This window comes from Vipera berus, assembly GCF_964194415.1.
Source record: "Vipera berus genome assembly, chromosome: 2".
NCBI classification, from domain to species: domain Eukaryota; kingdom Metazoa; phylum Chordata; class Lepidosauria; order Squamata; family Viperidae; genus Vipera; species Vipera berus.
In genome coordinates, this window is record NC_138203.1 from 242,393,765 (window position 1) to 242,407,529 (window position 13,765).

The 13,765-nt window shown below is 37.0% G+C and overlaps 1 protein-coding gene across 8 annotated transcripts in view; it reads left to right on the plus strand.

Annotated features, from left to right (window-relative positions):
• Nucleotides 1-12,045, plus strand: part of LOC308664344 (protein SSUH2 homolog) — a 48,278-nt gene extending 36,233 nt beyond the window's left edge. For all 8 annotated transcript variants that reach the window (XM_081321513.1, XM_081321514.1, XM_081321517.1 and 5 more), the window contains 5 exons: nt 115-200; nt 3,065-3,157; nt 4,426-4,531; nt 5,951-6,061; nt 10,496-12,045. In XM_081321513.1, coding sequence (XP_081177639.1) covers nt 115-200; nt 3,065-3,157; nt 4,426-4,531; nt 5,951-6,061; nt 10,496-10,636 — 537 coding nt within the window. In that variant the 3' untranslated portion in view covers nt 10,637-12,045. The remainder of the gene's footprint in view (nt 1-114; nt 201-3,064; nt 3,158-4,425; nt 4,532-5,950; nt 6,062-10,495) is intronic.
• The last annotated feature ends 1,720 nt before the right edge of the window (nt 12,046-13,765 follow it).

Below are 13,765 nucleotides of genomic sequence, written 5' to 3' on the forward strand. Positions count from 1 at the left end.
GGTTTAATGGCTTTTATTGTAAACCACCAAAAATAACATGGAACTTAGCCACTTGTCGTTATTGTTGTTCTTAAATAAATACATTTAAATTGTTCTGCATTTTTTCAAATATAGAAAAAGTGTCCATGTTGTAATGGGAGTGGGTTCAATTCATCTGAATTCACTTCCTGCTCATGGTGTTCAGGTTCAGGAAACAACCGGTAAGTTTTGCTTCAATCCAAACTTCATTTCTATTCTTTTAATAGTTTTTACTATAACCTTTTATTGGGCTGTCATACCGCATCTAGATATTTCAGAAAAGATAAATGTGTGTGTGTGTGTGTGTGTGTGTGTGTGTGTAGATCTAGATCTTGATAGATCTAGATATAGGTAGAGGTAAAAAGACAGATAGATAGATAGATAGATAGATAGATAGATAGATAGATAGATAGATAGATAGATAGATAGATAGATAGATAGATAGATATAGATATAGATATAGATATAGATATAGATATAGATATAGATATAAAGGTAAAGGTAAAGGTTCCCCCGCACATGTGTGCTAGTCGTTTTCTGACTCTAGGGGCCGGTGCTCATCTCCGTTTCAAAGCCGAAGAGCCAGCGCTTGTCCGAGGACGTCTCCGTGGTCATGTGGCCGGCATGACTAGACGCCAAAGGCGCACGGAATGCTGTTACCTTCCCACCGGAGTGGTCCCTATTTTTCTACTTGCATTTTTACGTGCTTTCGAACTGCTAGGTTGGCAGAAGCTGGGATGAGTAACAGACGCTCACTCTGTTACGCGGCACTCGGGATTCGACCCGCCAAACTGCCGACCTTCTGATCAACAAGCTCAGCATCCTAACCCACTGAGCCACCGCGTCCCTGATAGATATAGATATAGATATAGATATATAGAGATATAGAGATATAGAGATATAGAGATATAGAGATAGATATAGATAGATAGATAGATATAGTTTTCTGAGGTTTTCGCAGGTGTTTGTATGTAGATCTTTGGTCATTTGGGGTTTTTCCCACGTAGAATTGGAGGTATCAGGGCAACTTTAAATCCCTCCAAACTACACAATAAGCAAACTGACACCCACTATAAAAACATGGCACCACGACAAACACGGAGCCGAACAAAAGCAGCACAACTCACCAGTTCAGGTCTAAGGCTGGCAGCTGAGACCAGCCCATCCACTCAAAACACATCCCCACCCAATCAGAACACAGCCCCCATTCAAAATACATTCCCACCCAATCAGAACACAGCTAACCCCCCACCCAATCAGAGCACACCTCCACCCACAGACCACACCCCCTCTGGCAGTTTAAAAAAGAAGAAAAAACAGCCACTACCACACACTTCTCCCAGAAGAACGAAGCTGAAGCCACCAGCCTGAGGATGACGGATGAGATTTCGTCGAAACGTTGCCCTGATACCTCCAATTCTATGTGGGGAAAAACCCGAATGACCAAAGATCTACATATAGATATAGATATATAGATATATAGATATATAGATATAGATATAGATATATAGATATATAGATATATAGATATATAGATACAGATATATAGATATAGATATAGATATAGATATAGATATAGATATAGATATAGATATAGATATAGATATAGATATAGATAGAAGAAATGAAAGTATACAATATCATCAAGAGAGTAAATGGAAATGGGCTGGTCACCTAGCAAGAAGAACTGATGGCAGGTGGACCAAGGCAGTAATAGAATGGATCCCATTTGATAAAAAGCATCAACGAAAAAGACCTAAAACAAGATTGATCGATGACATCAGCAAGTATTGTGGGCCCAATTGGCAAAAAAACCTCAGGACCGTTATTGGTTGGAAACACGTGGAAGAGGCCTTCATCCTGCAGTGAACAGACAATGGCTAAAATGATGATGATGATATATATATATATATATATATATATATATATATATATATATATATATATATATATATATATATATATATATATGATCTACATTAACTAACATTCAGAATTTTTCCTTATTCATTTTTTCCATGAAAATAGATCACTTGCAGTAATATTCCTACAGCAAAATCAGTGGACTGATTTCATGTTTAATCATGTTTGATTCACAGATATTGCCTGGGCAAATCCCTTCATGGTTTTTGGCATGTTTTTTGAGAAATGACTTGCCATTGCCTCTTTCCTAGGATTGGCCTTCATCTGTCACAAGCAGATCATATGGCCTTTGGACCTTTGCTGCTGTTGCAAATAAGGAAGGCTATCACTTTGGTCTGGGAAAATGGAATGACTGTATCATGTCCTAGTGAAAATGATTCACAGGACAGCTAACTTTCACCCAGGCAATTTGCTGAACCAATAGGGCAGCTGCATGAGAAAGTAGACAGCAGCATTTGAAATCAAACCATCTGTAGGCCATTTTTTAAAAAGAGTCATTTAAATGCCAGAGATGGAAAAAGCCTTAAATTTAGCAGGAAATATTTGTTTATGATCCAGAAGTATAGATAATACAGAATTTTACAAACAGGATTGGCCATTGTATGAACCAGTAGGTGTGCCCTATTTATCAGGTTCTTTGGTAGCTATCTAAAATATAAAGTGGATCTTTCTTAGCATAATTATTAAATAATTCTTTTTGATAAGATGATTGAGAAGAAAGTGATAGGGTTACAAGAATTTAAATAACTGAATTAAATCTCATTTACAACCCATAAGTCCTGATTAGAGATTCTGATTTTCTTTCTAATAGAAAATAAGGTGAGTCTTTATATTGACAACAAAAAGGTATAATGTTTATAGTTTTGTTAGTAATGCTAATCTTTAGTTATTTCTTGTTTTGCAGTATTTTTAAGTTTTCTTGTATATCTATCAGTATTTACCACACTTTATATTTTATATTGCATATATTGCATATATATTGCATATATTCTAGATTACTGTACGAGTGAAATAAAATTATGGTGATGATGTTGTTGATGACGGTGGTTAAATTGCTGTTTGCAAGAGAGGAAAACTTACAATATCATAGAGTCTGATTTGAACATTGATCTCTCTTTCACAGTTGCTTCAGTTGCCATGGCAATGGGGGGCACATGTGTTACCGTTGCGATTGCAAAGGAATATTGCTATATCATACTGAACTTTCAATCACATGGTAAGATATAAAGCAAAGAAATGAATGTTGTAAGTCTCTTTGTTCATCTGGAGGAAAAAGTATGTATAAGAAGGCCTGTAAGGGCCATATGTCTCTTTTTTATCCCAGTAATATATTCCCCAATATGACCACCATCATCATGGATACTTGGGTGCATAAGATTTTGGATTACACATATTTTGCCAGAGTGGAAAAGCAAAACTACCTCATAAACTCTTACATATATACTTTCTCCCTTCATCTAAGTTATATTTCTTTGAAAACTGTTAGGGATAACAATAACAGGCTTCTGATCTCTGGGCTACATGGAGGGCATGATAAGTGTCTTCCAATAACTAAGGGGTTGTCACAGAAAAGAGGGGACTTACTTATTTTCTAAAGCAACTGAGGGCAGACAAGAAGTAACAAGTAAGCATGTTAATGAGAGATCCAACCTAGAAGTAAGGAGACATTTTCTGAACAATTAATCAGAGGAATAGTTTGTCTCCAGGAATTGTGAGTGCTCCATCACTGGAGGTTTTCAAAAGCAGACTGGACAGCCATGTGACTGGGATGATATAAGGTCTCCTGCCTTGAACAGAGATTGGGCTAGAAGAACTTTCAGGTCCCTTCTAGCCCTATGATTCTATGTTCTAATAAACCATTTTGTTGCTTTACTACAGAGTACTTTGCACTTGTAATTTGCTACTAGGAAAGACCCCAATTTATAGCATTCATTTATTTATGACTTCCAATAAGGCCACTTTAAATGAGATCCAATTTCTCTTTAGTGTTCTTTTTGTAAGAACTTGTCCAATACTAAGTTAGTCTTTGTAGCTTAATTTGATATGTTCTGATATTTTAGCATCCTTCCTTAAATAGGCCTCAGTTGAATTTGGAATACCATCTTTTCTTTATTTATCTGACTTTAAATCATTGGAAGAAAAATTCCTTCCAGAACAAAATATATTCAGGCAGTTAACCAAATGCGTTGTGCAATGGATTCAAAATGAAAGCTGAATGTTTGTTTACTAAACATTATTTACTCAGAAATAATGAGTAAATTAATTGAGGTTTACTGCTAGTAATTGAATTAGGGGATTACAGCCCAAAAGTGCACTTCTGTTAGACACTTATCTGCAACATGTCTCTGTAAAAACTAGAGATATTTTTGGAAGATATAAATGGGATTAAAGTTGTATCTTATCTTCTAGAGCTTATTAACATGTACTCAGTTTCACCTTTAAACTGACATTTTACAAGCAAATATAACTTTTTTCTCCTCATAGGAAGAACAATATTTTAGAACACATAGCAGACAAAAAATCTGAAGTTCCAGTTTACCATCTGCAGGAAGCAACTGGAAGAAAAATACTCAGTGATGAGCATAACTTGGTAAGATATATACTGCTACAAATATGTATGAAATGATTACTGGAAGAATATGTAGGTAGTCCTTATTTAGCAACCACAGTTGAGATGGGCAAGTTGGTTGTTAAGCAAAGTGATTGTTATGAAAAAACCTGCTATGGTGCTTATGATCTTATTTTAGATTTCTTTTGCTTTACAAACCTGCAAAAATCATAAATGTGAGAATTGGCTATAACATTATTTTTTCATCACTATAATGTGGAGAATGTGGTTGTAAAGTGATTTTTTTCATCACTGTCATAACTGAAAAAAGTCTCTCCAGGTGCTCAGTAAATGAGTTGCTAAATGAGGATTACCTTTATTTATAAAAGAATACTGGAAGATAGTGTCAGACCTGCCCCAGTCTACTCTCTCAAGAAATTAAGACTTGTGACTCCATTTAGTTGAAGCAAAGGAGCTTTTACTGAAATAAACTAGTAGTACTAAAGTCAGGCAGAATCTGATATTCCTGTGCAAAAAAACTATTCTTTTCACTTTTCACTCCCTCCCCCCATGACCAGTCCCCTGGCCAGCCAATATGATACCGGTAAGATGTTTTGAGAAACTCTGAAGTGTCAAACTAACATTCCATTCTCAGGGAAATGGCCTTGAAGATTGTGGTACAAGCCGGTTTGGTGATCTGGTCTTCTTCCGTTGTCACTCCCCCTCCCTATTTCTCATGTTATAGCAATAGCGCCCAATAAACCCCCATCTCCCTCTCCCTTCCTGCCCTAATGGCAGGGCATCAGCAAGGCACCAAGCCTGTGATGGTGGACCTGATAGATAGAATGTAAACTGTTCTAGAATGCTAGAACAGAGCGCTCTTATTGGTCATTCAATTCTTTGTTCAGTTCAAGACTCTATTAAAGTACGCCAAAAGAGATCTCTCTAGTCCATTATAGGGTTTTTCCATACATATGTATAATAACAAGTCATCTAGCTCAGCATTCCCAACTCTGACTAGAGTAGACTCCAGTGTTACAGAGAGGATTTTTTTCTAGTCCAATTGAAAAATGTTGGAGATTAAATCTGGAAATTTTGGCATGCTTCTGGCCGAAAGCACAGTTTAATTTTGCAGGCAATAATTTAGACCAGTCTTTCTCAACCATGACAGTTTTAAGATGTGTGGATTTCAACTGCCAGAATTCCCCAGCCAGCATACATAAAGTTGCCAAGATTAACAAACACTGATTTAGACTATTCATGCCCTCTGTGCAAAAAGATAAGCACAGCTACATTTTCTTAAATTTCTAATGATGAATGTATGCTTTTTGATATACAATAAAAAGCATTTACTGAGAGAAAGTTGACAGTTCTACGCAGTCATGCTGTGCAGTAGTTCAGTCCAAAGTGCTAAATAATCTAATGTAAAAGAGTATTTTGTGGCCTTTATCTGCATACCAGGTACGTCCCATAATTGATTTCCCAGAATCTTCCATTCAAGACTATTCAAGAACAAGCATTGTTCAACACAAAATGATGTTTGCTTCAGATGAGCATCGGATCTTGAAACAAGTGAGTACCAAGGAGAACAACTGCATTTTAAAAATGAAATTATTTTCATTTTCATGTATTATTTTCATGTTCATTTTATTTTAAAAAACCTCTTGACTTACTAAACAGCTCTTTTCCCCCAAAAAAGTTTTGAAAATGTTTGTGTGAGGAATATTTCAAGTTGATGAAGAATTTAACTTAGATCTATCTAAGAATGTATCTTAGATTATTCTCAGTTTGATTATTCTTCCTTTTGCAGGATATTTTGCAATCAAATTATTATTTTTGTATTTACCAAAGTGCAATTTTCTCATCCCTTTTGGTTTCTAACTGCTGCAAAGTAATAATAAGGTAAAACCTTACTTTAATGCACCATTAAGAAATAAGGTGTTTTTAACCCCCAAATATCCATATAACCCTATATTATCTACATCAATTTATGTCAGTTTATATCACTTGCATAATTATGAACTGTACTTATGCAATAATGCAAGTTATATAAATAACAGCATTTATTTACTTAATATAAGACACATATAATGGAAAATGATGGGATTAATGCAAGGTAAGTTAACTTCTGATTACTTCATATACAATTAATTTAGTCTTTATTTCAGGGATGTATGGATGGAAATTTTGTGCATAGCATCTAAATTCTGGTAACTCTAACCTTAATCCTTTACAAAAAGATTTTATTGTGCACCAATAAATAAATCAGTACAAATAAAAATCAGTAACGCATCACCAGCAGTCTTTTATTCTAAGAGCATAATGCTTAACAATTAAACTCACTTTTGAGACAAAAGGCTTCCTCTTAAAAAAACTAAAATGAAAATTTATTTCCATAAGACTTTGATGGAGAATTGGGAGACTCCAGCTTTTCCTTATAACACAGTCTTAGATACTGTAACACAGAAATAATGTTTAGTTGTTATTTAAGCTCTTTTCCCTGAAGTGTGAAGAACACACTTTTAATAGTGCTAACTATTTCTCCAATAAAAGAGAATATTTGTAGCTCAAGGTTGAAATTAGGGGTCCTTGGTGCTCTCTGAGCTTGGTTGTTTTCTAGCAGATGCTTGACTACCCAAACTAGGTAACATCATCAGTGCACCATTGATTTTTATTTTAAAATACACCTAAAAGTCACAACCCATAAGTTAGCCTGCATTGTTGTGAAAGTAGTTCTCCTGAAAATATCCCAAAATGTAAATTTTCAAATGTTCTTTGAATTTGAGTTTACAAATTCTAGCGGCTAGATCTAAAGATTGTTAAAGGACTAAAATAAGGCATGTTCTTCTTTTTTAATAAATAATATCACATTAATTTCTCAGTTCCTTTTATATTGTAGAGACATTTGATATAAACACATTTCCAATAAATAAATAAATAGAATAGACACACTTGTTCCAATTTTTTTGGATGAAGTTACATGTTGGTGCATCGTGTAGAACAGAAATCTGTTATTCTTTTTTTTTATTTTTGCCTTTATTAAACAATGAGCAGAAAGGAAAGGAGGGGACCAAGGAGAATTAAAAAGACAAAAGAAACTAGAGTTTTCCACCAGCCTGTTTTTCTGAGATATACTTCAAGTGATGCATGTTGCAAAGATTACAAACTGACAATGCTTCTAAATTTATAATACTTACATCCATGAATAGTGAAAGAGCTGCCTGGTCAGGGAACTGATGTAACTGATTTCCATAACATAGAAATAAAATTGAGGTTGTAGAAATATTCCTCAGGTTTCTCTACCTAGGAATTAGGGTTTGTGCTTCTACCTCCCTTCTTTCCACAGATCTGTAAAAGGCCACCTTGTAATATGGGAATAGAATAGAATAGAATAGAATAGAATAGAATAGAATAGAATAGAATAGAATAGAATAGAATAGAATAGAATAGAATAGAATAGAATAGAATAGAATAGAATAGAATAGAATAGAATAGAATAGAATAGAATATCTTTATTGTCATTGTGTAACTCACAACGAAATTAAGTGCTGTCCACAGTGCACACTACACACAAGTAAAAACCACAAATAAGAACATACATTATACATACGCTTCTTTCACATTCTATTCACCATTGTGCTGCCCCTAATATTGCACTTCAAGGTTACACTATACAGTAGTATTTAATATGATTACAGTTCTGGAATAAAAACTATTTTTCACCTATTTGTGTTTATTTTTATTATCCTGTACTGTCTGCCAGATGGTAATAGTTCAAAAAAGGAATGTCCGGGATGAGATGAGTCTTTAAGAATGTTTTGAGCTTTCCTAAGACAGCAGGAACTGTACAGTTCGTCCAGGGGGAGGTAGGAAGGAGAGGACAGCCAATAATCTTCTGGGCAATGGTAATGACCCTCTGGGGTGCTTTCCTATCTGCTACTGTGCAGTTGGCAAATAACACACAAATGCAATAGGTTAGAATGCTCTCTCTTGAGCAGTGGTAGAAGGTCACCAGCAGTTTTTCATTCACCCTGCATTATTTATTTAAAACATTTATATTACTGCCCATCTTATATCAAAATCTGGGTGGTTCCCAATCAACCGTCAAAACAATATCAATAATAAAACAAAATAATGCATATATCTATTAAAAGCATAACTATTGAAAGCCTGGCACCAAGCTTCCAGATGAAGAGAAGTGGAGGGCCAAGGTAGGAAGGGGCCTTGCAGAGATACTTTTTGAAGAACCCCTGAGGAGCAGCTTGAGCCTTTCCATTCTATTTTCCATCTTAAAAAAATAAAATAAAAAATGGGCTACAAATGGCTTGTTTATAATGATTGGCCTCCTCTTCCCCTTCTGTCAGGTTCCCAAAACAAAGAAAGTCACATTGTGATTCTTCTAAACAGGTTTATTTATTATTCCTCAACTATCTTGCCAAACTAAAACAGACTACTTGTACCATAAAACATATATCCTGGGAACTAATAGGAAGGAGTCAGCTTCACCCTCTTTTTCTCACACAAGCTATTTAAACTGTGTTGTCTTTTGCTCCTCTGGAATACACTCCCTTCCTCTGGACAACATTTCATAACACATTCCCATCCCATCCTCAATTTTGAATTAAATTTTCAGTAGATCTGGGTCTTAGGATGATGGGGAGGCATAAAAATGGTGCTGGGGTTAACACAGAGCTTGGAAATCATTAGTTACCTTCCTCCCCTTCCTCCAGATAGCTTGAAAATATAGACTGCTAAGGGAATAAGATGACTGCCAGAATCCATTTATATCACATTCATAATTGTTTAAAACATTACCCCCCCCATGGATTCTGCCATCTCCCGAGGAAGGAGGAGCGCATGTGGATTCAGCCTGCCTTAGGTTATTTCAAAGACCAAGGAAACCTTTTGAACTGGGGGAACAAAAGGGAGGGTTAGGGAAGAAGGCATCTGGCCTGTGTCTCCATTTGAATCTGTAGAGGAAGAAGGCAATAACCATAAAGATTCGAAGTTCCTTTTTCCCACGAAAGGGATGACACAAAGTAAAATGATGGGGGGCTGACCAAATGGGGTTGAGGGAAGGGGGGTTGAACCGGGAACTCTTTATAAAGTTTCAATTTGTAAAACAATACCAAGTCCTGTCTTGTATTTCCACAACCGAGCATGTCCTAGTAAAAATTCCTTTCGGACTAGAACTGACTCCAAGAGTTTTTGTTTTCCTAAGACGTGGATTGGGGTGGGTCCTGACAATGACCTATACCTTACCCTGTACAGCAGATTCCAATTGTACAGTATTTCCTAAGGAAAAGGAAATATGTGGAGCACAGCACTCACAAACTGGGCTAATACTTTACTGCTTTTTTATTTCAAAGTATTCTAAATAAGCAATGTCCTCTCAAAGTGATGTTCCAAAAAAAACAAGGTGAGGTGTCATCTCCACATCTGAATAACATATTGATTCTTTTGACAAAAGTGGTCTGCAAACATAAACTCTTTTGATTTTCTTTTAAGAGGAACATTGAAGAGATTCCTCTTAATGCCTGTCTGAACTGAGTGGAAAAAGTATAAGCACTTGAAAAGGAATTCTGTATCTTTTAGGCCCCTTTTGCATATCCAACTTAAAGGTAAAAGGTAAAGGTTCCGCCGCACATGCGTGCTAGTTTCCAACTCTAGGGGGCGGTGCTCATCTCCGTTTCAAAGCTGAAGAGCCAGCGCTTGTCTGAGGACGTCTCCGTGGTCATGTGGCCGGCATGACTAGACGCCAAAGGCGCATGGAATGCTGTTACCTTCCCACCGCAGTGGTCCCTATTTTTCTACTTGCATTTTTTACGTGCTTTCGAACTGCTGGGTTGGCAGAAGCTGGGAAGAGTAACAGGCGCTCACTTTGTTACGTGGCTTAGACAGACTTAATTGCCAATTTTATGTCTAGTATCTAAATTGTATAGTTCACATTTGAAGTGGATATAAATGATCTCAGAAATATAACTTTTTTTCTCTATCTTTTTGCAGAGACAAACGGTTGAGCTGGTTCCACTCACAAAAGTTGAATATGAATGGAAAGGCAAACCTTACTCCTTCTGTGTTTTTGGCAATGAGAATAAAGTCTACAGCGAAGACTACCCTGCAAAATGCTGGTGCTCTATCTTGTGAAAAAGAACCAGTTTAGTGACATTCCCCTGTTAAACTACATAGCTGTTCTCGGCTTTTAATCTCTGCAGCATTTCTCAGGATTCTTTCTTGTGCAGTGACTATGCAAAAAAGGATGTTACTATTTGCTCCATCCAGAGGAATCCTGTGCATTGCTTTCTCTGTCCAAAAGAATTTGTGGCTAATTCATTAACCTTATTTATGCAGATTGAAAAATGAAGGAAGCTACTTATTCTAATGCACCTAGCAAATAGCATATTTGCGTATTTTGCAACTCAAATATTTAGATACTTTTCAGTCATTTTCTCCCCAGAGCATTCACTGCAAGAGCAGCCTGGAGAAGTTGTATGTTCCAATGATGCTGCTCATCAGCATTGTGTGCAGGAGGCAAGCTTTCCCACAAATAGCTGTATAGGTAGGCTTCTACACCAGTCAGCATTGTGGGGTCTGCATCTAAGAAATCAATGTACATAGCAATAGCACTTAGACTTATATATCACTTCACAGTGCTTTACAGCCCTCTCTAAGTGGTTTACAGAGTCAGCGTATTGCCCCCAACAATCTGGATCCTCAGTTTACCAACCTCGGAAGGATAGAAAGCTGAGTCAACCTTGAGCAGGTAAGATTTGAACTGCCAAACTGCTGGTAGCTGGCAGTCAGCAGAAGTAGCTTGCAGTACTGCATTCTAACCACTGCGCCAACACATCACCAATACATACCATCATATGTATTGTATATCTTTTTTTAAAAAAATTAGGGCAACTGCATAGCATGTTATATTAGCCTTTCCTACTCTGGTACCTCCAGATATATAGGATTGTACATCTATACTCTCCAGACTATATGGCATTTCCTTTCCCCTCTTTCCAAACTGTACCTCATTGTAAATTTAAAATCTGAAGTTGACAATCCTTGTATTTTATTTAATGATCTACTTTTTCAAAGATCCTGACTTAACCTAAAAAGGCTACATGCTTTGTAAGTTGTGTTTATAGAATTATTTCCTTATGGCTGTGCGTTCAGTGTAAAATCATGTCAAAATATCTTCTCTGTAGTCTTCTAGGTTTAAAGCAAAAGCTGTGATTTTTCAGTTGCAATTCTCTAAAACTAAACAAACTGTAAATCATGACACCCTCTCTATGTCAACACCAACTCAGTGAAGATCTGTGATTTATATCAGAACATTTATTATAGTAAATATAACATTTGCCACTGTTGATTTGCTCCCATTTATTCCATGAATAAAGATTTCAGCACTGTTTTGATAAAGTATGGCATCTCATTTCTTTCTTTTTAAAAATATTATTTGTCTGGTTATTTTTATTTATGCTTTATTATTTTACCGTGTAATAATAGTGTTTTTCCCAAATGTTGCTCCTTTTCAAAAGTAGATAAATAAATGACAATGTTATCAGAAAGTAACAGGCTGCTTTGTTTTGTTCTATTTATGTAGCACTGTTAGAACAAGTTTAAGGATGTGAGCATAATTGCCTAATCGGGTTTTCAAAGGAGAATAAAACTATGATGACGGGTATTAATTCCAGAAAATCATTTACAGATGGTACCAGTTTAAAAGTAATCTGTGAGTGAGATGGGTGGTTTCCAAATTTGATACAGAAATAAATCAATAAAATAAGTTCACTCTTTAAATATCCATTGTAGGGTTTAAAATACCCTGGTTTAAGTCTTCACTTTACCATGAAGCTCACTAGATATCTTTAACTCAATGTTAACATGGTCAGTGGATGTCCCAAGGTGCTTTTTCAAGAGGCAACTGGACTTTCTTGATGTTCTTTGAAGATGTTTGGCTTCTCATCCAAGAAGTTTCTTCTTCATTCCTGGACAACCATAACCATGATGACTGAAAGTTTCCATAGACTTTGGCCATTGGATGATGTTGTTGTGGAACTAATGCTCACTTCGAAATGCTTCGAAAGATTGGTTCTCCAACATCTTAGGACATGCCTCCCACTGGACTTTGATAAACATCAATTTGCCTACAGGGGAAATAGGTCGACAGACAATGCCATAGCTACTGCTTTACACTCTGTAGCAAGTCATCTCGAGAGACCTGGAAGTATGTCAGGATGCTTTTTGTTGACTACAGCTCGGCTTTCAACACCATTTTGCTGAGCATTCTCATCGAGAAGCTGACTGACTTGAAATTCTCCACCACCATCTGCGATTGGATTCAAGACTTTCTTAGGGATCGGTTACAAACAGTGAGGGTCGGCTCTGCTTTGTCTACCCCCCTGAAGCTTTGCACCAGCACGCCACAGGGCTCTGTGCTTAGCCCCTACCTGTACTCTTTATACACTTATGATTGTGTATCATCTGACCCATCCACTGCGATAATCAAGTTTGCAGATGATACAACAGTGGTGGGTCTTATTACAGGTGGGGATGAGACAGCATATAGGGCGGAGGTACAAAAACTATCCATATGGTGTAGTAACACCAACTTGCACCTAAACATTGCAAGACGAAAGAGATGGTGTTAGACTTCCGGAGAAAAAAGGAGGAACCTGCCCCAGTTTACATCGGGGAGGACTGTGCGGAGAGAGTTTCCTCCTTTAAATTTCTGGGAGTCTACCTCTGTGAAGATCTGACCTGGAAAGTTAACACAACCCAGGTAGCTAGAAAGGCCCAACAGAGGCTTCACTTTCTTAGGGTCTTGCGGAAGAACAGGGTAGAACAATGGCTAATGACCCTCTTTTACCAGTCTACTATAGAGAGCATCCTCTCGTATGGTATTGTGGTTTGGTATGCTGGTCTGACAGCCGCGGACAGGAAAGTATTACAGAGGGTAGTGAGTACAGCACAAGACATTGTGGGCTGTCCCCTGACACCACTGGATGACATCGCCAGGGCTTGTTGCCTTGGAAGAGTGAGGAAGATTCTCAGGGATGACTCACACCCTGGACAGTATCTCTATACTCTCCTACCATCCGGTAGGAGATATAGGAGTATAGCCAGCTGTACCAACAGGCTGAAAAATAGCTTTTATCCGTGGGCTGTTAGGCTTTTAAATGGGATATAATCTCTGTGAACTTATGCAGAATTGACTTGGGAGGCCGGTGTGTGGTGTAGTTGGTTCAAATGGTGTGGTAGGATGGAGGGTTTGTTGTCACT